This window comes from Oncorhynchus clarkii, chromosome 7 (assembly GCF_045791955.1).
Source record: "Oncorhynchus clarkii lewisi isolate Uvic-CL-2024 chromosome 7, UVic_Ocla_1.0, whole genome shotgun sequence".
Classification (NCBI taxonomy): Eukaryota; Metazoa; Chordata; class Actinopteri; order Salmoniformes; family Salmonidae; genus Oncorhynchus; species Oncorhynchus clarkii.
The window spans coordinates 64607847-64631429 of record NC_092153.1 but is presented as its reverse complement, the minus strand read 5'-3'; the positions used below and the strand labels follow the sequence as shown (position 1 = coordinate 64631429).

Genomic DNA, 23583 nt, shown 5'->3' with positions numbered 1-23583 from the left:
GCATTGTCTGTGTGAAGTATCCTCAAATCCAGTCTTTGAGGGCCACAGTGCCTGCCGGTGTTCTCTTGCCTTCCCAAGTCTGTATCAGTCACTGATTTAAAAGACAGCCATGTGTATTTGCCCACACTGCACCCAGTCTGCCACTAAATAATTAAAAGCTATTCCTATCTGTCAGCAGGGGGCAGCATTGCATACAGCTTGATATCACCACTGCAAACCTCAGTGGTATGACAGATACTCCATGAGCGTTACATGCCCACGTACCTCCATTCCCTCCTGCTTTTTCCACGATTTTGAGTCTTGGCCACGTCTTGACATTTTAAAATGACATTTGCCCCATGTCTGAGTTCACTGTGGTTTACATCCAGTGTTTTGAAACCGTTTCCTTCTCTGACGTTTTATCTTGTGGGACTGTGCCATTTGCTCTTCTCTCATGTCTTGGTAATCTTGTTCTTCTTGATGCACTGAATTCTGTCATACACTACAAGACCAAAGGTATGTGGATCCCTGCTCATCGAACATCTCATTCCAAAATCATGGGCATTAATATGGAGTTGGTCCCCCTTTGCTGCTATAACAGCTGCCCCGTGCTTTGTGCACGGGGGCATTGTCAAGCTAAAATAGGAATGGGCCTACCCCAAAATGTTGCCACAAAGTTGAAAGCACAGAATCGTCTAGAATGTCATTGTATGCTGTAACGTTAAGATTTCCCTTCACCGGAACTGAGGGGCCTAGCCTGAGTCCAATGGCGGCGTGCTTTACACCACTCCAGCCGACGCGGCTACTCGGCCATGGAAACCCATTTCCTGAAGAACAGTTCTTGTGCTGATGTTGCTTCCAGAGGCAGTTGCAACCGAAGACAGATGATTTTTGCGCGCTTCAGCACTCTGCGATCCCATTCTGTGAGCTTGTATGATCTACCATTTCGGGGCTAAGCCGTTGTTGCTCTGTCACGTAGAGTAGGCCAGAAGGCTAAACTGGATAACCTAACCTCTATCAAAATAAAAAGATGGCGGAGCCGCAAAAGTTCTTCTGTGCAAAGGTGTTTATTTACAAGTGATTCCGGAACAAAAAACAACAGTACTGCCATCAACGTCTACCTTATGGGACAGCTTAAAAACAATGCTGCCCCATCCACAGCTCAATCCAAAAAATGCCCTCCTTAGAGACTGGAGAGAGGCTCCTTTTGTAGGGCTAGCCCCTCCCCTCAGAACAATTAACCCTAATTAATTAATCAATTAACAATACAAACCTACATTTTCCATGAACTAAACAAACTAAAGGATATACATTGCAACACGGTTTTAAACAATATCACAACATAACATTTACAACATTACATCACTACTGACAATATCTTTCAATATGCCCATATGCATTAATGAGCCATTTGGGACAGGCACTAGAAAGCCAACCCAACTCCCTTAGCTCGGGTCCTTTTCCAGCATACCCGGAAGCTACAGAGATGGAGAGAGAGGAACAGAACAAACAAACAATGCGCTCATCCACAACATTGATAAGTATAATAATTATTGTATCTCTCAAATATGAACATTGACAAGTGTGAAATGCCTGCACCAAGACAGAAGTTAATTTGTGTGTCGACCCACATTGTTAACTTATGGTATAATGGCGCAGGGAGGAGTGGTGAATATGTGTGTGCGTTAAAGAACCAAATGCTGCCCGCGGCCAGTGACGGACTTCTACGTCACATTACCTTCCTCCTCTCCTGAAGCGACCATGTTCGGGAGCCTTGATAGGTAGTCCGCAGTAACGTTCTCTTTTCCTGCCTTGTGACGGACACAGAACCTGAAGGGCTGGAGCTCCAGATACCACCTGGTCACACGAGAATTCCGGTCCTTCATGGTCTGGATCCAGGTCAGTGCTCTGTGGTCCGTGTGCAGGTCAAATTCCCTCCCAAGAAGGTAGTAACGGAGGCTATCTAGGGCCCACTTTATAGCCAGGCACTCCTTTTCGATTGTAGAATACCTGGTTTCCCTGGGCAACAGCTTCCGACTCAGGTACAGCACAGGAAGCTCTTCTCTTGGCTCCCCTTGGGCCAGTACAGCTCCAATTCCTACAGCCGAAGCGTCCACCTGCACGAGAAATCTCTTCTTAAAATCAGGGGTCTGGAGAACAGGGAATGAGCACAGTCGTTTTTTCAGTGTCATGAAGGCTTCCTCACACTCCTCAGTCCACTTCACAGGGTTGCTGGCCCCCTTCGAAGTGAGGTTGGTCAGAGGGACAGCGATGGTCGAAAACTGTGGAATGAATCTCCGGTACCACCCTGCCAGACCTAGGAAGGACTTCACCTGTGTCTTGGTTCTGGGTTGAGGGCTATTCCTGATGGACTCCACTTTCTCCACCTGAGGCCGAACTTCACCCTTACCCAGCTGGTACCCCAGGTACTTTGTCTCCTGTTTCGCCCACTCACACTTCTGGAGGTTAAGTGTGAGGCCTGCTTCATGGATCTTCCCCAGGACGCTGCTAAGATGCTGTATGTGCTCCTCCCAGGAGTGGCTGTAGATCACCACGTCGTCCAAGTAAGCAGCACAGTAATCGTCACAGTCCTGGAGGACCTTGTCCATCAGCCTCTGGAAAGTCGCAGGGGCCCCATGAAGGCCAAACGGCATGACCTTGAACTGGAACAAGCCCATTGGCGTCCGGAATGCAGTGTAGGCCTTGGATTGTTCATCCAGGGGCACCTGCCAGTACCCTTTGCAGAGATCCAATGTGGTGATGTAATGAGCTCTACCTATTCTCTCCAGTAAGTCGTCAATGCGGGGCATGGGATAGGCATCAAACTGGGAGATGGCATTCACCTTACGGAAGTCCATGCAGACGCGCAAAGAGCCATCCTTCTTTGGGACAATGACAATAGGGCTGCTCCATTCACTTGAAGATGGCTCGACAACATCCATCTCTATCATGGTGTGGACCTCTTCCTTGAGGGCTACCACCAGCCTCTCAGGCACACGGTAAGGATGCTGGCGGACAGGGTTCTGGCCAGGTTTCAAACGAATGACGTGTTCCAGGACTTTGGTTCTTCCTGGTCTCTGACTGAAGAGGGCCGGATACTTGCCAAACAGCTGCTTCAGCTCATCTTGCTTGTCTTCTTCCAGGTGAGCCAGTATGACTTCTGCTCGTTCTTTCCATGCCTCTGTGACCCCATCCGACTCATCCTCTTCTACTCTGCGGACCAGAAAGGACTTTTCTTTGGAGAGTTCCTCTTTCTCCTCCCAGGCCTTGAGAAGGTTCACATGGTAGGTTTGCTTCTTCTTACCCTTGTCCGGGTGCAGCACCTCGTAGGTCACTGGGCCCATCTTCCTCCCGATTAGGTACGGTCCTTGCCATTGCGCAAGGAGCTTGCTGGTAGACGAGGGAAGGAGGAGCAGGACTTTCTGTCCTGGCTCAAACTCTCTGTGACGAGCGTGCTGGTCATAGCCTCTCTTCTGGGCCTTCTGGGCTTGCTGAAGGTTTGCTCTAGCTTCCTCTCGGTACCGTTCCAACCTGTCTCGCATCTGGAGGACATACTGGACAATCCCCTGTCCTGAGGTAGCTACTGGGGAACCTTCCCAGCACTTCTTCAGCAGGTCCAGTGGTCCTTGTACTGGCCATCCATAGAGGAGTTCGAATGGCGAGAAACCTGTCGATGCCTGAGGCACCTCCCTGTAAGCAAAAAGCAGAAAGGGTAACCACTTATCCCAGTCTTTACCAGTGTCAGCCACAAACTTCCTCAGCATGTTCTTGAGCGTTTGATTGAATCTCTCTACGAGCCCATCCGTTTGGGGATGGTAGGGAGTAGTCCTCAAGCCTTTAATGCCCAGCTGTCGGTGGAGTTGAACCATCAGTCGCGAGGTGAAGTTTGTCCCTTGGTCCGTCAGGATTTCATCTGGGATTCCTACACGAGAGAAGAGCTGAACAAGAGCACTGATTATTTTTGGAGTGGTTATGGAACGGAGTGGGAAGGCTTCTGGGAACCGGGTGGCATAGTCACAGATCACCAATATATACTTGTAACCTGCACTACTCTTCTCCAAGGGTCCAACAATGTCCATTGCAATTCTCTTGAATGGGGTAGAGATAACTGGCAGTGAACATAGAGGAGCCCGTTCAGACCTACGGACAGCACTGGTTTTCTGGCACGTGGGGCATGATTTGCAGTATTTTTGTACATCAGTATACATGGAGGGCCAAAAGAAACGGGAGCCTAGCCTAAGATAGGTCTTATGTTGCCCTAGATGGCCTGCCCATGGAACTGTATGTGCAAGGTTGAGAACAAGTGGTCTACAGGTAGATGGCACCACCAACTTCCTGCCATCTGCCTCTGACCCAAGGTAGAGTATGTGGTTGTCTATTGTGTAAATCCCCCCACATGAAGATTGACTGTCCCCAGCTAAGGCCTTGTCAAACAAACATTTCAAGGTTGCGTCAGACTTCTGCAGTGTAGCAAAATTTTGTGGAACATCCCATTGCACCTCTAACCCAGACACATCAGCAACAGGTACAGGGGTTCCCACATACTTCTCAAGACGCCGCTGGCGGCGTGACTTTCTGGGCCCTTTGGTTCCCCCCTCGCACAGACTATCACACAAGTCAGGCAGAGGTTGTAAACCAGCTTTGGCCTGGGCACGAGTGACAACTGAACATGCCATCTGAACATCAGACTGGCAAACTGACTGCTCATATAGCTGACCCCCCACACTTCCCAACAGATCAGAGAGTACAGGCACATCCCTCCCCAAAATCATCTCAAAAGGTAGCTTCTCCATTACCCCAACTTTGAGGAGGTATTTCTGACCCTGAATCTCAACTGTGAGCTCAGCTGTGGGCTGCTGTGACTGGTCACCATGGACACATTGGATCAGTGTCTGATGACCATAATCAATGTCATTAACAGGTACATTACCTTTTCTGATCAATGACAGGGAACTGCCGGTGTCAATCATTGCAGTAAGACTTTTACCATTCACTTTTACAGGTACCAAGCATGACCCTTCCCGAGTCTGTCTATTCTGAACACCATCCCCCTCTCTGGGTACATAACAGTAACCTGAGAGCTTGGATTTACGTAGCGGACACATTGAAGCTTTGTGCCCCTGCTGCCGGCAGTAAAAACAGGTCAGACCCCTCCCATCAGAGCGAACTGCATGATCCCTTACCTCCCTCCCAGACACATAACCCCCAGAGTTACCTCCACCATCTCTGGCGTTTCTGATGTCCCTTGTGTCTCTGAGACTCCTTGGAGCGGGTGCTGCAGGTTGTGGTGGGCCCCCTTTACGTGCATTAAGATACTGCAGTGCAAGCTTGGCCGCCATAAGCCCGTCCTTGGGCTCGTGCTCTCGGACCCAGGTTCGAATGTCGTGTGGTAGAACTTGTAGAAGTTGCTCGAGGATGATGACCTCCCCGATTTCGTCCTGTGTCTTCTCCCCCGGTCGAACCCATCGTCGGTAGAGACCCTTGAGGCGGTGGTACGTCTCTGTCGGTGACTCACCCGATGGCGTTGATGCAGCTCTGAAGCGTTGACGGTAGGTTTCCGGTGAGATGTCAAACTTCACCAGCAGCGCTTCCTTCAAGCCCTTGTAGACATTGGCCAGCCCCTCATCCATTGCTGTGTAAGCCTCTAAGGCCTTGCCCGTGAGCAATGGGACAAGCCTGCAGGCCCACTCTACCTCAGGCCACTGCCACGTCTTAGCCATGCGCTCAAACCTCAGCAGGTAGTTTTCAATGTCCTCCCCCTGCTGGTATGAGGGCATCTTTGGCTCCTTCCTCAGGAATGCTGGAAGATGGACGTTAACACTGCTGGACTGGTCTCCTGGTGCTGGCCTCATTACTGCTTGGGGTGCCTGCTGTGGAGTTGAAGTCCCTGCTGCATCGAGCCTTTGTCGTCCTGGTGTTGGAAGACCCAATCTTGGGCTCTCACTGACGAGTTCCGCCTGGTGGGGAGCTGTGAGGATAGATTGGCGTAGGCCACGTAACTCCTGCTTGAGGTCTTCGTCCCTCCTCTCAAGGCAGGTGAAAAGTTGCTGAAAAAGGGTTACCATGGTTGGGTGTGGTTCAGGTCCCCCAACTGCTCCTTCAGTCAGCAGCTCACCCAGTTCTGGTTGTCTTTGGCCCCGCGGTCGGGCTCCTAGTTTCTCATACTTGACCTCTTCTTCTCCAGACGATTCCATGGTATTCCACCCCGGTTCAACTTCAGGTACCTTTTCTGACAGTTGCTGCTGTTGCTGAGAACGCAATCCTGTACGCATTCCTTTACCTCTTTTGTTGGAATTCACTGATTTGCGGTACGCCATCCCACCACTGCCACCATATGTCACGTAGAGTAGGCCAGAAGGCTAAACTGGATAACCTAACCTCTATCAAAATAAAAAGATGGCGGAGCCGCAAAAGTTCTTCTGTGCAAAGGTGTTTATTTACAAGTGATTCCGGAACAAAAAACAACAGTACTGCCATCAACGTCTACCTTATGGGACAGCTTAAAAACAATGCTGCCCCATCCACAGCTCAATCCAAAAAATGCCCTCCTTAGAGACTGGAGAGAGGCTCCTTTTGTAGGGCTAGCCCCTCCCCTCAGAACAATTAACCCTAATTAATTAATCAATTAACAATACAAACCTACATTTTCCATGAACTAAACAAACTAAAGGATATACATTGCAACACGGTTTTAAACAATATCACAACATAACATTTACAACATTACATCACTACTGACAATATCTTTCAATATGCCCATATGCATTAATGAGCCATTTGGGACAGGCACTAGAAAGCCAACCCAACTCCCTTAGCTCGGGTCCTTTTCCAGCATACCCGGAAGCTACAGAGATGGAGAGAGAGGAACAGAACAAACAAACAATGCGCTCATCCACAACATTGATAAGTATAATAATTATTGTATCTCTCAAATATGAACATTGACAAGTGTGAAATGCCTGCACCAAGACAGAAGTTAATTTGTGTGTCGACCCACATTGTTAACTTATGGTATAATGGCGCAGGGAGGAGTGGTGAATATGTGTGTGCGTTAAAGAACCAAATGCTGCCCGCGGCCAGTGACGGACTTCTACGTCACATGCTCCTAGACATTTCCACTTCACAATAACAGCACTTATAGTTGACCAGGGCATCTCTGGCAGGGCAGAAATTTGACTTGTTTAGAAAGGTGGCATCCTATGACGGTACCATGTTGAAAGTCACTGAGCTCTTCAGTAATGCCATTATACTGCCCATGTTTGTCTATGGAGATTGCATGGCTGTGTGCTCAATTTTATACACCTGTTACCAACAGGTGTGGCTGAAATGGCTGAATCAACTCATTTAAAAGGTTGTCCACATACTTTTGTTTCTTACCTTTTTATGACCAGTTACAGCACCACCAGTTGATTCTCTTGGCCTGACCTGGCAACTTTTCTATAATTCCAACAGCATCCCATAATTACCCTCTTTCCTCTACTTTTGCACCCCCCATCCTCCTTGATGTCCTCTTTAATGATTCCACTCAGGTCAAACCGACGTGGTGAGAGCCGTCAATTTAGGGGGAAAACGCTGTGAAATATGAAAAGTAATCGCCGGTTGGTAAATTGCACAATTGGCAGCAGAGCTGGGAAATTAGAAAAGCACAACTCAATTAAAGGCACTTTGACTGGGAGACCTGGCATTTACACAAAACTTCTAAACTCCATTAAAAACAAATTTGAGGGAGGAAAACCCTTTGATTAAAGCACCCCGAGGGGATAACCGGTCTTTAACGCACACACGGAGTCGTAAAGAGTTCTGAGACGTAGGGTTCCAGATGGATCTTTTAAAGGTTAAGGAGACACCAAAGGCAAACAGACTAGGGGAAGACTTGTAAAGTCTAATTCCATGACAGTCTTATCTACCAGAGTCAGGTTATCAAGGGGAGGATGTGTATATCTCTCCTATCTAAAGACCTGCAATGAGAGATGAGTGAAAGCGTTCTTGTTGAAATGTTGTTTGTCAGGACCATTTTGGAGCTCAAGTGCTGAATAAAATGTAAGATTTGAATAAGCTTGTAGTTGGTTATTTCTCCTTGGCATTATGTCTTGGAGAGGTAAAAAGGATAGATATCAATTCTGAGTTGGTGCTTCACAAATCACATACTTCTTTTTTAATCAATTACCTTACTATTTTGTCAGTGGCCGTGGTTGAAATAAGTGTCTCTACCCTCCTCCCTTAGGCAATGGTTAAAGGGCTAAACTTAGAATTTTCTTTGTCACATAATTTTTGTTAGACCTTTTAATACCATCAATAGACAGAGTAAACCTTAAGCTATAGTGATTGTTAGCAAGTCTATTTATTGGTATTTGGTTGGGTTGATTGTAAACTGGTTTATTTGTATTGGCTATAAGGCAGTTATGCTAACTACACTTTCATCAATTACCCATCACCGTGACCTAACACACACCCAGTCGATTTTGCACAGTGCAAAAATGGCCGGCTTTAAAAATATTCCTCTCCTGTGCAAATTTATTCCACCTACAGGTGGATTTCATTTGGGCGTGGCCTGACGGGGCGAGTGAATAATTTTGACAGGCCCTGTCTGAAGCCTTCGAAAGCAAAGTCTTGATTTTGTATATTTTTGGATTGAGGGGCAGAAGAAGCAGTTGCTACCGCTTTGATTGAAGAGGGTGGGCATTCGGATTGGCTCATGCCCAAGACTTTCACTGTTTTTGGCATTGGAATAGAACCTTATCAATTGCTCTCTAGTCGTCTTAGATTACCAGGCCTTGAGAGGCGGGTCTGCGTCTGCCCAACAATGTTTTTAACGTAAGTGTGTTGTTTACACTCTCAGAACATCCACATCCTATAATCGGCATAGGTTTTGTTTGTGGTTGCAATTACTGTTGGTTGGAGCATGAGGCTTGCAATACCAGATTTGTGTGGGTTGACTCTGACATGTACTAGATTCCTTTGAATAAAAGTGTTAACCCAGAGGTAATTATATTACCTATATGAATTGGTTGACGTGGAAATTGAAACAAATGATTGGTCGGTTCTGTTGAGTTTTGATAGCCATGTGTCATAACATAACTTCAGTTGTCATGACTCCCTATGATTGCTATGACGTAACGTCAGTGGAAAAACAGCCTTATGCAGACAGACAGTTCAGGTGTTACTTACCGGTAGAGTGTATGAAAGAAGCTTTGGAGCATTTGTCGACAGGGCATTCACTTTCATTCCACTTCATCTGAAGTCTTTCTCTTGCTCTACTCCGTTTCATTTCCCAGGCTTGATTGAACTCCTCCGACACCAAAGTGTTTTCTCCTAGCTTATCCTTCCACAGACTGTTACTTCAATATGGCTTCACTTTGAAACTTTAATTTGCTGTTAAATCAGGGACTTTTAAAGGTGATGTGTTGAGAAACTCATCAGCCAGGGGCGATGGCCCACCCATAAAAATATATGGCCTGGAGCAGGGAGGTTTATGGGTAGTAGTTGGTTGGTAGGAGTGCGTTTGAGACTGTGTACCCGTCTTTGTGGGTGACTACAGGTGAGGATTTGGTAATGTGTTATTCTAGGTTCATTGCAAATTCTCTGTGTGGGGGTTTGCATATACAGCTCTGGAAAAAATGAAGAGACCATTGCAAAATGATCAGTTTCTCTGGTTTTACTATTTATAGGTGTGTTTGGGTAAAATGAAAATGTTTGTTTTATTCTATAAATTACTGACAACATAAAATGTTGTCATTTAGAGCATTTATTTGCAGAAAATGACAACTGGTCAAAATAACAAAAAATATACAGTGTTGTCATACCTCGAATAAAACAAAGAAATATGTTCATATTAATTTTAAACAACACAATACTAATGTTTTAACTTAAGGAAGATTTCAGAAATCAATATTTGGTCTAATAACCCTGATTTTCATTCACAGCTTTCATGCGTCTTGGCATGCTCTCCACCAGTCTTTCACATTGATGTTGGGTGACTTTATGCCACCCCTGGCACAAACATTCAAGCAACTCGGCTTTATATGATGGCTTGTGATCACCCATCTTCCTCTTGATCACATTCCAGAGGTTTTCAATGGGGTTCAGGTCTGGAGATTGGGCTGGCCATGACAGGGTCTTGATCTGGTGGTCGTCCATCCACACCTTGATTGACCTGGCTGTGTGGCATGGAGAATTGTCCTGCTGGAAAAAACAATCCTCAGGGTTCGGGAACATTGTCAGAGCAGATGGAAGCACGTTTTCTTCCAGGACAACCTTGATTCATGCGTTCTTCACAAAGACAAATCTGCCCAATTCCAGCCTAGCTGAAGCACCCCCAGATCATCACCGATCCTCCACCATATTTCACAGTGGGTGCGAGACCTGGAGAGGCCTACATGCTCTCTTCTTCTTATTGGTGTCCTTTAGTAGTGGTTTCTTTGCAGTAATTCGACCACGAAGGCCTGATTCACGCAGTCTCCTCTGAATAGTTGATGTCTGTTACTTGAACTCTGTGAAGCATTTATTTGTGCTGCAATTTCTGAGGCTGGTAACTCTAATGAAAAAAAAATAAACAATTATCCTCTGGGTCTTTCTTTTCTGAGGTGGTCCTCATGAGATCCAGTTTCGTCATAGCGCTTGATGTTTTTTGCGACTGCAATTGAAGAAACTTTAAAAGTTGTTTAAATTTTCCGGATTAACTGACCTTCATGTCTGAAAGTAATGGACTGTATTTTCTCCTTGCTTATTTGAGCTGTTCTTGCCACAATATGGACGGTCTTTTACCAAATCGGGCTATCTTCTCTATAGCAACTGTACCTTGTCACAACACAACTGATTGGCTCAAAGCATTAAGAAGGAAAGAAATTCCACAAAATAACTATTAACAAGGCACACCTGTTCATCAAAATGCATTCCAGGAGACTAAATGGCAATAGTGTGCAAAGCTGTCAAGTCAATTTGATTTTTTTATATATACCCTTATTTTACCAGGTAAGTTGACTGAGAACACATTCTCATTTACAGCAACAAATGAGCAAATGAGCCAATTGTACGCTGGGGATGATTAGGTGATCGTGATGGTATGAGAGACAGATTGGGAATTTAGCCAGGACTCTTGGGTTAACACCCCTACTCTTACAATAAGTGCCATGGGATCTTTAGTGACCACAGAGAGTCAGGACACCCTGGGGGTGGCTACTTTGAAGATTCTCAAATATAAAATATACTTTTTTGGTTCATACATGATTCCATATGTGTTATTTCATAGTTTTGATGTCTTCACTATTATTGTACAATGTAGAAAATAGTAAAGATAAAGGAGAAACGTGGAATGAGTAGGTGTGTCCAAACTTTTGACTAGAGAGAGAGATCATTAGGAAAGTATTCAGAACCTTTGACTTTTGACATGTTTTTTACTTTACAGCTATATTCTAAAAATGATTACATTTAAAACATTTTCCTCATCAATCTACACACAGTGACAAAGCAAAAACAGGTTGTTAGAAATGTTTGCAAATGTAACAGGACATCCACCATAAGTACACAGCCAAGACAACGCAGGAGTAGTTTCGGCACAAGTCTCAATGTCCTTGAGTGGCCTAGCTAGAACCCGGACTTGAACCCGATCGGACGTCTCTGGAGAGACCTGAAAATAGCTTTGCAGTGATGCTCCCCATCCAACCTGACAGAGCTTGAGATGATCTGAAGAGAAGAATGGGAGAAACTACCCAAATACAGGTGTGTCAAACTTGTAGCGTCATACTCAAGAAGAATTGAGGCTGTATCCTCCAGACGTGACATCTCACAGCACGATGCTGTCACCATCATGCCAGGTTTCCTCCAGACGTGACACTTGGCATACAGGCCAAAGAGTTTAATCTTGTTTTCATCAGACCAGAGAATCTTGTTTCTTGTGGTCTGAGAGTCCTTTAAGTGCCTTTTGACAAACTCCAAGCGGGCTGTTGTGCTGTTTTCTGAGGAATGTCTTCTGTCTTGCCACTCTACCATAAAGGCCTGATTGGTAAAGTGCTGCAGAGATGATTGTCTTTCTGGAAGGTTCTCCCATCTCCACAGAGGAATTCTGGAGCTCTGTCAGAGTCACCATTGGGTTCTTGGTCACCTCCCTGACCAAGGCCCTTCTCCCCCTATTGCTCAGTTTGGCCAGGCAACTAGCTCTAGGAAGAGTCTTGGTGGTTCCAAACTTCTTCCATTTAAGAATGAGGAAGGCCACTTTGTTCTTAGGGACCTTCAATGCTGCAGAAATGTTTTGGTACCCTTTCCCAGATCTATGCCTTAACACGATCCTGTCTCGGAGCTCTCCTTTGACCTTGGTTTTTGCTTTGACATGCACTGTCAACTGTGGGACCACTTAGACAGGTGTGTGCCTTTCCAAATCATGTTCAATCAATTGAATTTACCACAGGTAGGATGGAAAGGATGATCAATGGAAACAGGATGCCCCTGAGCTCAATTTTGAGTCTCATTTCAAAGGCTCTAAATGCTTATGTAAATAATGCATTTCTGTGTTTTATTTTTCATAAATATTCAAAAATGTCTAAAAACATGTTTTCACTTTGTCATTTGTCGTTGTGTTTAAATTGATTATATTTATTTAATACATTTTAGAATACGGCTGTAACGTAAAAAGAAATGTGGTAGAAGGAAGCGGTCTGAATACTTTTCGAATGCGCTATATGCGGATGATTTATAAAGCCAGGCACATTAACAATTAGGCTATTGTTTATAGACCTTATTAAGTGGGGATTTCCTCTCTCCTCACTTTTCTTAGACAGTTAAGGCAAGGGCTGTTTTCTCTTCTCCTAACTCCGCTGCTGCCTCCGTCGCATTGTTCTTAACACCAATATGTTGGTTAACTTTGCTATTATGCACATACCAACATGGTCTAGGGAAAGGCGCCAATTCAACAGTGCCCTAATGTTTCAGAACTGCGGACAGTGACCACTATCCAACGCAGGAGAAAGTACATTTTATGTTAAAAAAAATATATATATATACAGTGGGGCAAAAAAGTATTTAGTCAGCCACCAATTGTGCAAGTTCTCCCACTTAAAAAGATGAGAGGCCTGTAATTTTCATCATAGGTACACTTCAACTTTGACAAACAAAATGAGAAAGAAAATCACATTGTAGGATTTTTAATGAATTTATTTGCAAATTATGGTGGAAAATATGTATTTGGTTACCTACAAACAAGCAAGATTTCTGGCTCTCACAGACCTGTAACTTCTTCTTTAAGAGGCTCCTCTGTCCTCCACTCGTTACCTGTATTAATGGCACCTGTTTGAACTTGTTATCAGTATAAAAGACACCTGTCCACAACCTCAAACAGTCACACTCCCAACTCCACTATGGCCAAGACCAAAGAGCTGTCAAAGGACACCAGAAACAAAATTGTAGACCTGCACCAGGCTGGGAAGACTGAATCTGCAATAGGTAAGCAGCTTGGTTTGAAGAAATCAACTGTGGGAGCAATTATTAGGAAATGGAAGACATACAAGACCACTGATAATCTCCCTCGATCTGGAGCTCCACGCAAGATCTCACCCCGTGGGTTCAAAATGATCACAAGAACTGTGAGCAAAAATCCCAGAACCACACGGGGGGACCTAGTGAATGACCTACAGAGAGCTGGGACCAAAGTAACAAAGCCTACCATCAGTAACACACTACGCCGCCAGGGACTCAAATCCTGCAGTGCCAGACGTGTCCCCCTGCTTAAGCCAGTACATGTCCAGGCCCGTCTGAAGTTTGCTAGAGAGCATTTGGATGATCCAGAAGAAGATTGGGAGAATGTCATATGGTCAGATGAAACCAAAATATAACTTTTTGGTAAAAACTCAACTCGTCGTGTTTGGAGGACAAAGAATGCTGAGTTTCATCCAAAGAACACCATACCTACTGTGAAGCATGGGGGTGGAAACATCATGCTTTGGGGCTGTTTTTCTGCAAAGGGACCAGGACGACTGATCCGTGTAAAGGAAAGAATGAATGGGGCCATGTATCGTGAGATTTTGAGTGAAAACCTCCTTCCATCAGCAAGGGCATTGAAGATGAAACGTGGCTGGGTCTTTCAGCATGACAATAATCCCAAACACACCGCCCAGGCAACGGCGTGGCTTCGTAAGAAGCATTTCAAGGTCCTGGAGTGGCCTAGCCAGTCTCCAGATCTCAACCCCATAGAAAATCTTTGGAGGGAGTTGAAAGTCCGTGTTGCCCAGCAACAGCCCCAAAACATCACTGCTCTAGAGGAGATCTGCATGGAGGAATGGGCCAAAATACCAGCAACAGTGTGTGAAAACCTTGTGAAGACTTACAGAAAACATTTTACCTCTGTCATTGCCAACAAAGGGTATATAACAAAGTATTGAGAAACTTTTGTTATTGACCAAATACTTATTTTCCACCATAATTTGCAAATAAATTCATAAAAAATACTACAATGTGATTTTCTGGATTTTTTTTTCTCATTTTGTCTGTCATAGTTGAAGTGTACCTATGAAAATTACAGGCCTCATCTTTTTAAGTAGGAGAACTTGCACAATTGGTGGCTGACTAAATACTTTTTTGCCCCACTGTAAATAAAAAAGTGTTTGTGTTGCACCATTGTTCAAACATAATATAACCATATACCATTTCTGTAGCAAATGTCTTAGACTGATGGACTGTGCCACCCCCATAGCCTCCACAATGGATCAGTCCACTCAGACAGGCACGAATCCGACAGGTGTCGTGTACACCATGACCAACAGCCTATCAACCAAACAATGGACCAGTCGACTAGATGGGGTCTGCCATAGTACACAGTATGAGATCCCATGCTTTCTTACCCCCATTGCCACTCTTGCATGAGTATGTATCCATATACAGTGCCTTGCGAAAGTATTCGGCCCCCTTGAACTTTGCGACCTTTTGCCACATTTCAGGCTTCAAACATAAAGATATAAAACTTTATTTTTTTGTGAAGAATCAACAACAGGTGGGACACAATCATGAAGTGTAACGACATTTATTGGATATTTCAAACGTTTTTAACTAAATCAAAAACTGAAAAATTGTCCGTGCAAAATTATTCAGCCCCTTTACTTTCAGTGCAGCAAACTCTCTCCAGAAGTTCAGTGAGGATCTCTGAATGATCCAATGTTGACCTAAATGACTAATGATGATAAATACAATCCACCTGTCGGTAATCAAGTCTCCGTATAAATGCACCTGCACTGTAATTGTCTCAGAGGTCCGTTAAAAGCGCAGAGAGCATCATGAAGAAGAAGGAACACACCAGGCAGGTCCGAGATACTGTTGTGAAGAAGTTTAAAGCCGGATTTGGATACAAAAAGATTTCCCAAGCTTTAAACATCCCAAGGAGCACTGTGCAAGCGATAATATTGAAATGGAAGGAGTATCAGACCACTGCAAATCCACCAAGACCTGGCCGTCCCTCTAAACTTTCAGCTCATACAAGGAGAAGACTGATCAGAGATGCAGCCAAGAGGCCCATGATCACTCTGGATGAACTGCAGAGATCTACAGCTGAGGTGGGAGACTCTGTCCATAGGACAACAATCAGTCGTATATTGCACAAATCTGGCCTTTATGGAAGAGTGGCAAGAAGAAAGCCATTTCTTAAAGATATCCATAAAAAGTGTTGTTTAAAGTTTGCCACAAGCCACCTGGGAGACACACCAAACATGTGGAAGAAGGTGCACTGGTCAGATGAAACCAAAATTGAACTTTTTGGCAACAATGCAAAACGTTATGTTTGGCGTAAAAGCAACACAGCTGAACACACCATCCCCACTCTCAAACATGGTGGTGGCAGCATCATGGTTTGGGCCTGCTTTTCTTCAGCAGGGACAGGGAAGATGGTTCAAATTGATGGGAAGATGGATGGAGCCAAATACAGGACCATTCTGGAAGAAAACCTGATGGAGTCTGCAAAAGACCTGAGACTGGGACGGAGATTTGTCTTCCAACAAGACAATGATCCAAAACATAAAGCAAATTCTACAATGGAATGGTTAAAAAATAAACATATCCAGGTGTTAGAATGGCCAAGTCAAAGTCCAGACCTGAATCCAATCGAGAATCTGTGGAAAGAACTGAAAACTGCTGTTCACAAATGCTCTCCATCCAACCTCACTGAGCTCGAGCTGTTTTGCAAGGAGGAATGGGAAAAAATGTCAGTCTCTCGATGTGCAAAACTGATAGAGACATATCCCAAGCGACTTATAGCTGTAATCGCAGCAAAAGGTGGCGCTACAAAGTATTAACTTAAGGGGGCTGAATAATTTTGCACGCCCAATTTTTCAGTTTTTGATTTGTTAAAAAAGTTTGAAATATCCAATAAATGTCGTTCCACTTCATGATTGTGTCCCACTTGTTGTTGATTCTTCACAAAAAAATACAGTTTTATATCTTTATGTTTGAAGCCTGAAATGTGGCAAAAGGTCGCAAAGTTCAAGGGGGCCGAATACTTTCGCAAGGCACTGTATGTGTACCTACCTTACTCACTCAGCCCGGGTGTGCGTGCGAGCGGTGCCACCACCGCCATTAGCGGGACCCTCATGCCCAGCAGTGGTTCTGCACCAGATGAGCTGTGTCCTGCCTTCTGCAGCGTGGCGCCAGTCAGTTGCCAGCTCTCTGTCTGGCATCACGGCCCAGCTCTGCTCAGCCTGGGCCGACCCAGATGGAGAAGTCTATAAAGCCCCTCAACTTTTTATCATGCTCTCTTTTCAGTTTGTCCTTTTCAACTTTTTGAGATAACGCACTGTTCTGTTTACTTTCCTGGCCTAATGAAGGCATGGTGGTTGGAGATGTCCTTTTGGGGTTATATTTGATGTCTTCAAAATGTCAATTGAAATTTTTCCCAAAAAAGGGAATAAAGACAAGAATATTACCCTTAACCCCCGCCCCCTGTTGCCCAGGCCTACAGCAGCAGTACCGGGAGTGCCAGGAGCTGCTGGGGCTCTACCAGCAGTACCTCTCTCAACAGCAGGAGAAACTCAACCAGTCTATCGCCCAGCTCAGCCACTCCCGCAGCTCCAACTCCCACAGAAAGGTACTCACTCTGTGTGTGTCTGTACGAGTGTGCGTAGTAAGAGTGTGTGATAGACGTGTGTCTGAGAGAGATGGCGAGTGGTGCGTGTCTGTGTGTATAATCTTCCCCGGTGAGCTATCTCCAAGCTTCCGCCACTGTTCACCATCAATCACAATGCTGCCAACTGGGAGAGAGAGACTCACACACACATTTTATTTTTAAAGGACCCTTACTTGGACCTAGACAGCATATCAGATATCACAATAGTAAAAAAAAAAAAATCACTATACATTATGACCACATACAGTAAGTAGCAGAACCGGTTGCTTTTCTCAAGGTAACCATTTAGAGACATCTTCCTGGGTCCCCCTGCTCTGAGGATAGATCACTTTGTCGTCCTCCGTGTCCTACAGTGGGGCTGAGTAATGTGTTTGCATGCTCTGGGACCTCACACTGAATTAGTCACTCTCTTGTCTTGCTGAAGGTGGGCTTTACCTTACTTTGTGTTTATCTCTCTCGCTTCATTGACCTTGGTTTCCCCTGTGCTCAGCACTTTCATGAGAATCTCAGTCTTTCCCAAACCCAAATCTTAGTTCTGCATTGTATTGGTGTCGGGTCCATCTTGGCTTAACCACTGCTTTCTCACAGAAAAGTTAAAAAGGGTGAGGGGAAGGAGTGACTATCAGAGTGAGGTAACTAACTGCAAAATTGACCTCTTGCCCTTACCACTTATACACTTGTGGAGATTGGAGACAAACACATGACACATTTCAGATTTGATTGATGCTCACATAGAGCTTACTATAGGCTGAAATTTAGTACAGGTGCATAACATTAAATAGTAACATTGAATAATATATTTACAATAGATGATAAAGAAGGGTATATTTGACTAGGTGGCTCTCTTGTCTCCACAGGCCCCCAGCAGTGAGGTAGGCTCCACCAAGCCTAGCAGGGCAGAGATAGCCACAGCCTGGGATGGCTCCTACCTGGGCCTGCCCACTCCTGGAGGAACAGGGACAAACGGAGGAGGAAGAGAGAGAAGTGGCAGGGGAAGAGTCCCATACCTCAGTCCCGCCTCTCTCTCAGACGACCTCCACTCAGCCACCTCCCCTCCCTACTCCTCCTCTAGCAACCAATCCCAGGGACCAATCAAATACCAGGGTTGCCGGGGAGTAGGAGCCCGTAGCAGACGGGAACATCTGGTCAATGGGGGGTCTCCCCATAGGGGGGCCACAGAAGATCATCGACTGGGCAACACCAGCCCACGGCTCCACAACAATTCTGGTGAACCACCCGTAGACAGCAGACGTCTACCTGGACCCCGGAGGTTACTACTCGAAGGGGACCCAGCATGGCAGGAAGCAGGGTCAGAGAGGGACCTAACCGCTCCCCTCCTGGGCCGGGAGGACTGGGAGGAGAGGAGGCACCAGCTGCTCCTGCAGAAGCTGCAGCTGGAGGTGGAGAGGGAGCGACTGCAGGCGCGGCTGGCGCAGCAGGAGGAGAGGCTGATCAGACAGAACCAGCAGCTCCTCCACGCACGCCTAGATTACAGCAGGTATTGAATTTAATTATATTTTAGAAAAATGATACATCTAACAATATATGCACAATAATTGGGGCATGTACTTCATTTTGTCTCTCTTGCAGGTTCCAGCAAGCCACTGCAGCTGAACTCGGCCACTCCATGTCCAGAAACGGAACTGATCCTTTACCCAATGAACATGTGTTACTCAGGTAAAATCATGTCACTCACTCACTCACTCACTCACTCACTCACTCACTGTATCTAGTAATCTAGCCTTTAGCTTACCAAGTAGTTGAATGTGAGTTTGACTGTGTGTGTCTGCAGTGGAATGAGAGGGTGTGACGATGCAGAGAACTTGGGTGAGACAGCAGAACAAGAAGCTCCTCCACTCAAAGACCATACTGCACACATCCCCCTGCAAAACTCCATACATTTACCTGGTAGGTTGTGTGTGTGTATACACGGGTCGCCAGTTCTCCATCCCTGGCTTATCGTCTCCGTCATTAGGGTTTTGAAGTCCATTTGTTGTTGTCCTCCATCTGCAGAGCCTTGTCATAACAATTCCAGGAGGGATATGGCCACCTCTCTTGTGGTGTCCCATAGCAGACTCGAAGCCACCCCAGCACCAGTGATGCCTCCCGCGCTACGTAGGACTCCCGATGCAAGGTAACCCACATTGGATCCCGGTGTCCCAATCAAAACACTGTTACATCCCATATACCACTGCTGTTTCCACTGTACTGCACTGCAACACCACATCATTATCAGCACTCTCAAGGTCAAAATAAAGTGTGTTGTCCAAAAAGTAATTTATGATGACATTATTATTATTATTGTCAAATTTTGTGTACGCACATCCAGTAAGTTGCAGGTGCTGGGTACAAAAAGTAAACACAAAATAGAGAATAGGTCCCTGATGGAATAAAGAATAGTTCTCTGATAAAATAGAGAATAGATCCCTGTCCACCGATGAATGCTCCTGGTGTTCTGTTGTGTAAGGTCAGCTTGACCTTTGACCTTGGGTCAAAACGCTTCACAGTAAAACAGCAGGAGCGTTCATCAGTGTGCGGGTTGCTATACGTTATATCATATGTGTACATTATTACAATCTATTATTAACACACACTATGAGCACTAAATAAACAGAGCATCTTTAAAAGCAGTTCTATATTTTCAACAGCATTTCATAGTGCATTTTTTACCCACTTACCCACTCTGGAAACATTTAGATTAGAAATACACAAAACAGACTATTTTTATGAACAGAGCACGGGGGAAATGCAATTCAATATATCGGTGCACGGGTAAGGAAACAAAATACAGGTTAGAAAAAGGAAAGGAAGGAAGGAAAGGGGAGCAGGCCTGGCCGGCATTGGTCCTTAGTGTTTGATGGGCTAAATTAAGCTTTCTCCCAGGCTAGCGGCGAGGCTGACAGGAGCCAAGCTGCGTTCCATTAGTCGGTCTAGCTGGGACCCAGCAGCAGGTAATTGAACAGACTTCTGTGGGGATGCACTGTCTCTCTCTTTCTCTAGCTCTCTCGCAATAATGAGAGGGGAGAGAGAAGAAGGAGAGACAGAGAGCGCAGAGAGGAATGAATCACTAGCGTGAGACACACTATAAAAAGGGAATGAAATTCATTATTACCCCCCCTCCCCACACTTTTTGTTGAAAGGTAATTAATGTGACAATATGTGTCTGAGTGTCCACTTCTAGTTAGCAGAGAATGCTGTGGACAAATATTTATTAGCATGTCATTTTTATGTTTCTTACTTTTTCCCTTTTTTACTTCTGGCAAGTGTATTTTTGTCTTTGCATATGAGATGTTCTTCAAGTGTGAACTCCAAATTTCCTTCTACTGGTCCATAGCCTAGCCAACATGAAACAGAAAGACAGCTTGTCTCTGACTCAGCCAGAAGGACAGCTCTTCACAATGTTCTGAATCATAAACAATGCAGTATGGTTCAAGTAACCACCACCACCATGCCAATCGAACAGTGTAAACTCAAGCAGATGGCCATTAAAACCACAAAGGGAAATAATGGATACAGATCATAATGACAGTGAACTTTGAAGGCATTTCAATTGGGTCCTTCTGAGAGGTTTGCTCTTAACAATGACCTCGTTTATCATTGTTAAAGCGCTGTATTCACCATTCAATAATTTAATTATTATGCGCTTGATCCATTGTTAAACTGTCAACTTTAAACAAAACAAAACGTTTTGCTGAGGTCAGTGCAAGACATCCAAGATTGTCTTGCACATTTCACACTCTGTATGTTCAAAAACCAACAGATGTCTGTCTTGGATAATTGATCGAAGCCAACTAAATGGGAGCAACAGACAGTTCTGGTCTCCTAAACCCCTCCAACCAGCATAGTAGCCAAGAGTTGATTTGTAATCTTCCAACAAACCGACTGTAATCAGTCAGATTAGACTAGCGCATCTCCTCTGCCTGCTCTGCTCTTAACTGCCCTTTCATCCAGACAACAACCAACCCCAGCGATGCAGAGCTGCTTAGGCTAACAAGCACCGGAGAATGCTAGCTTATGTATGGACAGATAAATATTTTGTAGTCCGCAGTCTGGAAGCAGCTTCCTGCATTATTCAGATAAAAATCTGATTTTGTGTGTGTGTAGGGAATCAATGAAGCGAGTCATTTTAAGGGTTTTTGTTTTGCAGGGAGGGGATGTTGGCGAGGGTTGTCCTGACACTGTAGACTTTTGCAGATGTTATGAGACTGATGGGTAAGCCCTACGATGCCCATGTGTCCCCCCAACAAACCCGAACAATCATTAAGTCTTAACTAATAGAATGTTAAAGGTGCAAATCGCTAAATGGGACTGGGGGTTAATCCCCGGCCTCCTGTGTTAGTTAGTAAAGAGTTCCATTGTACCCTACTGCTCCTCCTGCCTCCCCCTTCGACTCACCTAGCCTGCTTGCTATTGAATGGCAGGGTATTGACATCCGGTATGTACCTGCCTGCCATCATAGGATTTTTAGATTACTGTTTGGCCTGAAAATGAAAAGGGGAGCTGGGCAAGATGGCCATCTATAATGAGAGAAGAGCGAAACAACTGGGAGGGAAGGAGAAGTGGATAGACAAATTGCAGTTCTGCGAGAGCCAAGTTAAAACTTTCATAGTAACCCAAGAAAGTATAGATATGTCTGGTGAATTTAGCCGCGAGTCTGATGTGGAGGGTAGCAACATTTTTGAATAGTCATTGTCTAATGCAATTATTATTTTTGTCATTGTGACTTCTCTGTGTAAATACACAGAGAGTAGTGAAGCAGAATCGTAAAGGGCTCCCTTGAGTTATATTAATACCCGTAGGCCGTTCGCTATTGAACCTTGCGTAAAACAACGAAGGCCTTTGGTACACATGGCCCCTCCAAACCATTAGAATTCTCACCATTCGGCCAATTCCCTTGTCGAAACTGTATCCACCCCCCCAACCCCTTCCTCTTGTTATAGATTGTGACCACCGGTAAGTGATGCATTATTCATTACAGCGATGTCATCCGTTGATGGATTGCTGTTTGAGAGCCCTGTCCATTAAATAAATCTACAAATATAAATGCTAATTCTCACATTTCAAGAGGGAGCCCAGACAAAGTTTCTCTCTCTCCCACTCATTCTCTATCTCTCTCACACACACACACACACACACACACACACACACTGTCATTCCTCTCCCCACTAACTGCTATTGACAGGCAGAAGGAGACCAAATGAAGAAGACAGATTTACTTACTTTAGCTTCAATCATGTTTATTTCCCAGCGGGTATTATCCCCTATAGGTGTCCACTCTGTTTTCTCTCTCCACACTCACAGATTCATTCAATGTACTGTACATAGATTTTCTAAATAATTTGATGGAAAACTACAGTGATCATTCTTTCTAAACCAATTAAAGCCATGAAGTTAAAATACAGAAAATAGAACTAGAAATATTATGTAAACAAATACAAAAAGACTCTGACCGCACATGCCAACTGTCGGCCAGATGCAAATCGATGCTGCTTAAAACGAGCAGAGAATTATGTTAGCGTGCTTTAAGAATTCATGTTTTCTATCTGGTATGCACTCGTCCAACTGTGTACACACTGAATAATTTATCAAGCAGCCATACTGAAGGATGGAATCTTTATTAGCTTAATCTTTCGCTTTGGTTTATTTATTTCTGCCCTCATTCTTATTCTGGTAGAGAATGCCCCCGTGCGCCCTCGCTCGACTCTCTTTCTGTTGCACCTGTAACATATCATGCCCTTTTGCTTGTCGACCCCAGGGCTTTAGACTTTTATCGCTGGTTGTGTTAGGCATCAATGGACACTACAGAACAGAAACATTTTATTTACAGTTCATCCGTATCCTTTCATATCTTCTGTATGCTAACAAATACGAGGTGCACTACACATTTGCACTACAAGCTTTGTGCCACAGACATGCTTTGGCCTCATGCCTTGTCTAATTCTTGTTAAGCAATAGGATAACATGAATGCTGGAGAGTTTTAATTTTAAGAAAGGACAATATTACAAAGGCAATATTGCAATTATGTTAGCAAGAAGACTTACCATAGTTATCAAATGCGTTTTCATTCATTGATTCCTCTCTTCATCTGTGTTTTTGCTCTAGGTTGGACTCCTCCTTGATTGAGTTGTTGGAGGTCTTCAATCCCATCTCTGTGCCCAAGCGAGGCAACCCTCCCCGACTCCCGCCCCCCCTCAGTGCCCCAAAACCAGCCCACCAAGCTCTGCTCTCCCGTCCTGGCCCCTACCGGACCCCCCAGCAGGACCTGGAGGAGAGCCAGATACTGGAAGAAATCTTCTTCATTTGCTGAGGGGGTGGGGGATCCGGGGTTAGGTACCCTGAGAAAAATATGTAAATTGAAATCAATCTTAACAATTAAAATCAAGATCAGTGCCTTCTGTTTGTCTTACAGTATGAAGTTCCAAAACAATCATGATTTTGTTCATTATACTATTTTGTGTTTGTAATGCAATACTTTTTTTATATTTAATATAAATAAACTGTAATTGAA

General features: G+C 44.8%; 1 protein-coding gene across 1 annotated transcript in view; it reads left to right on the top strand.

Moving 5' to 3' along the window:
- LOC139413669 (protein hinderin-like) overlaps nt 1-23583 on the top strand; it is a 31268-nt gene extending 7685 nt beyond the window's left edge. The window contains exons 6-11 of the mRNA XM_071161309.1: nt 16902-17035; nt 17932-18572; nt 18665-18751; nt 18867-18982; nt 19088-19208; nt 23178-23583. Coding sequence (XP_071017410.1) covers nt 16902-17035; nt 17932-18572; nt 18665-18751; nt 18867-18982; nt 19088-19208; nt 23178-23382 — 1304 coding nt within the window. The 3' untranslated portion in view covers nt 23383-23583. The remainder of the gene's footprint in view (nt 1-16901; nt 17036-17931; nt 18573-18664; nt 18752-18866; nt 18983-19087; nt 19209-23177) is intronic.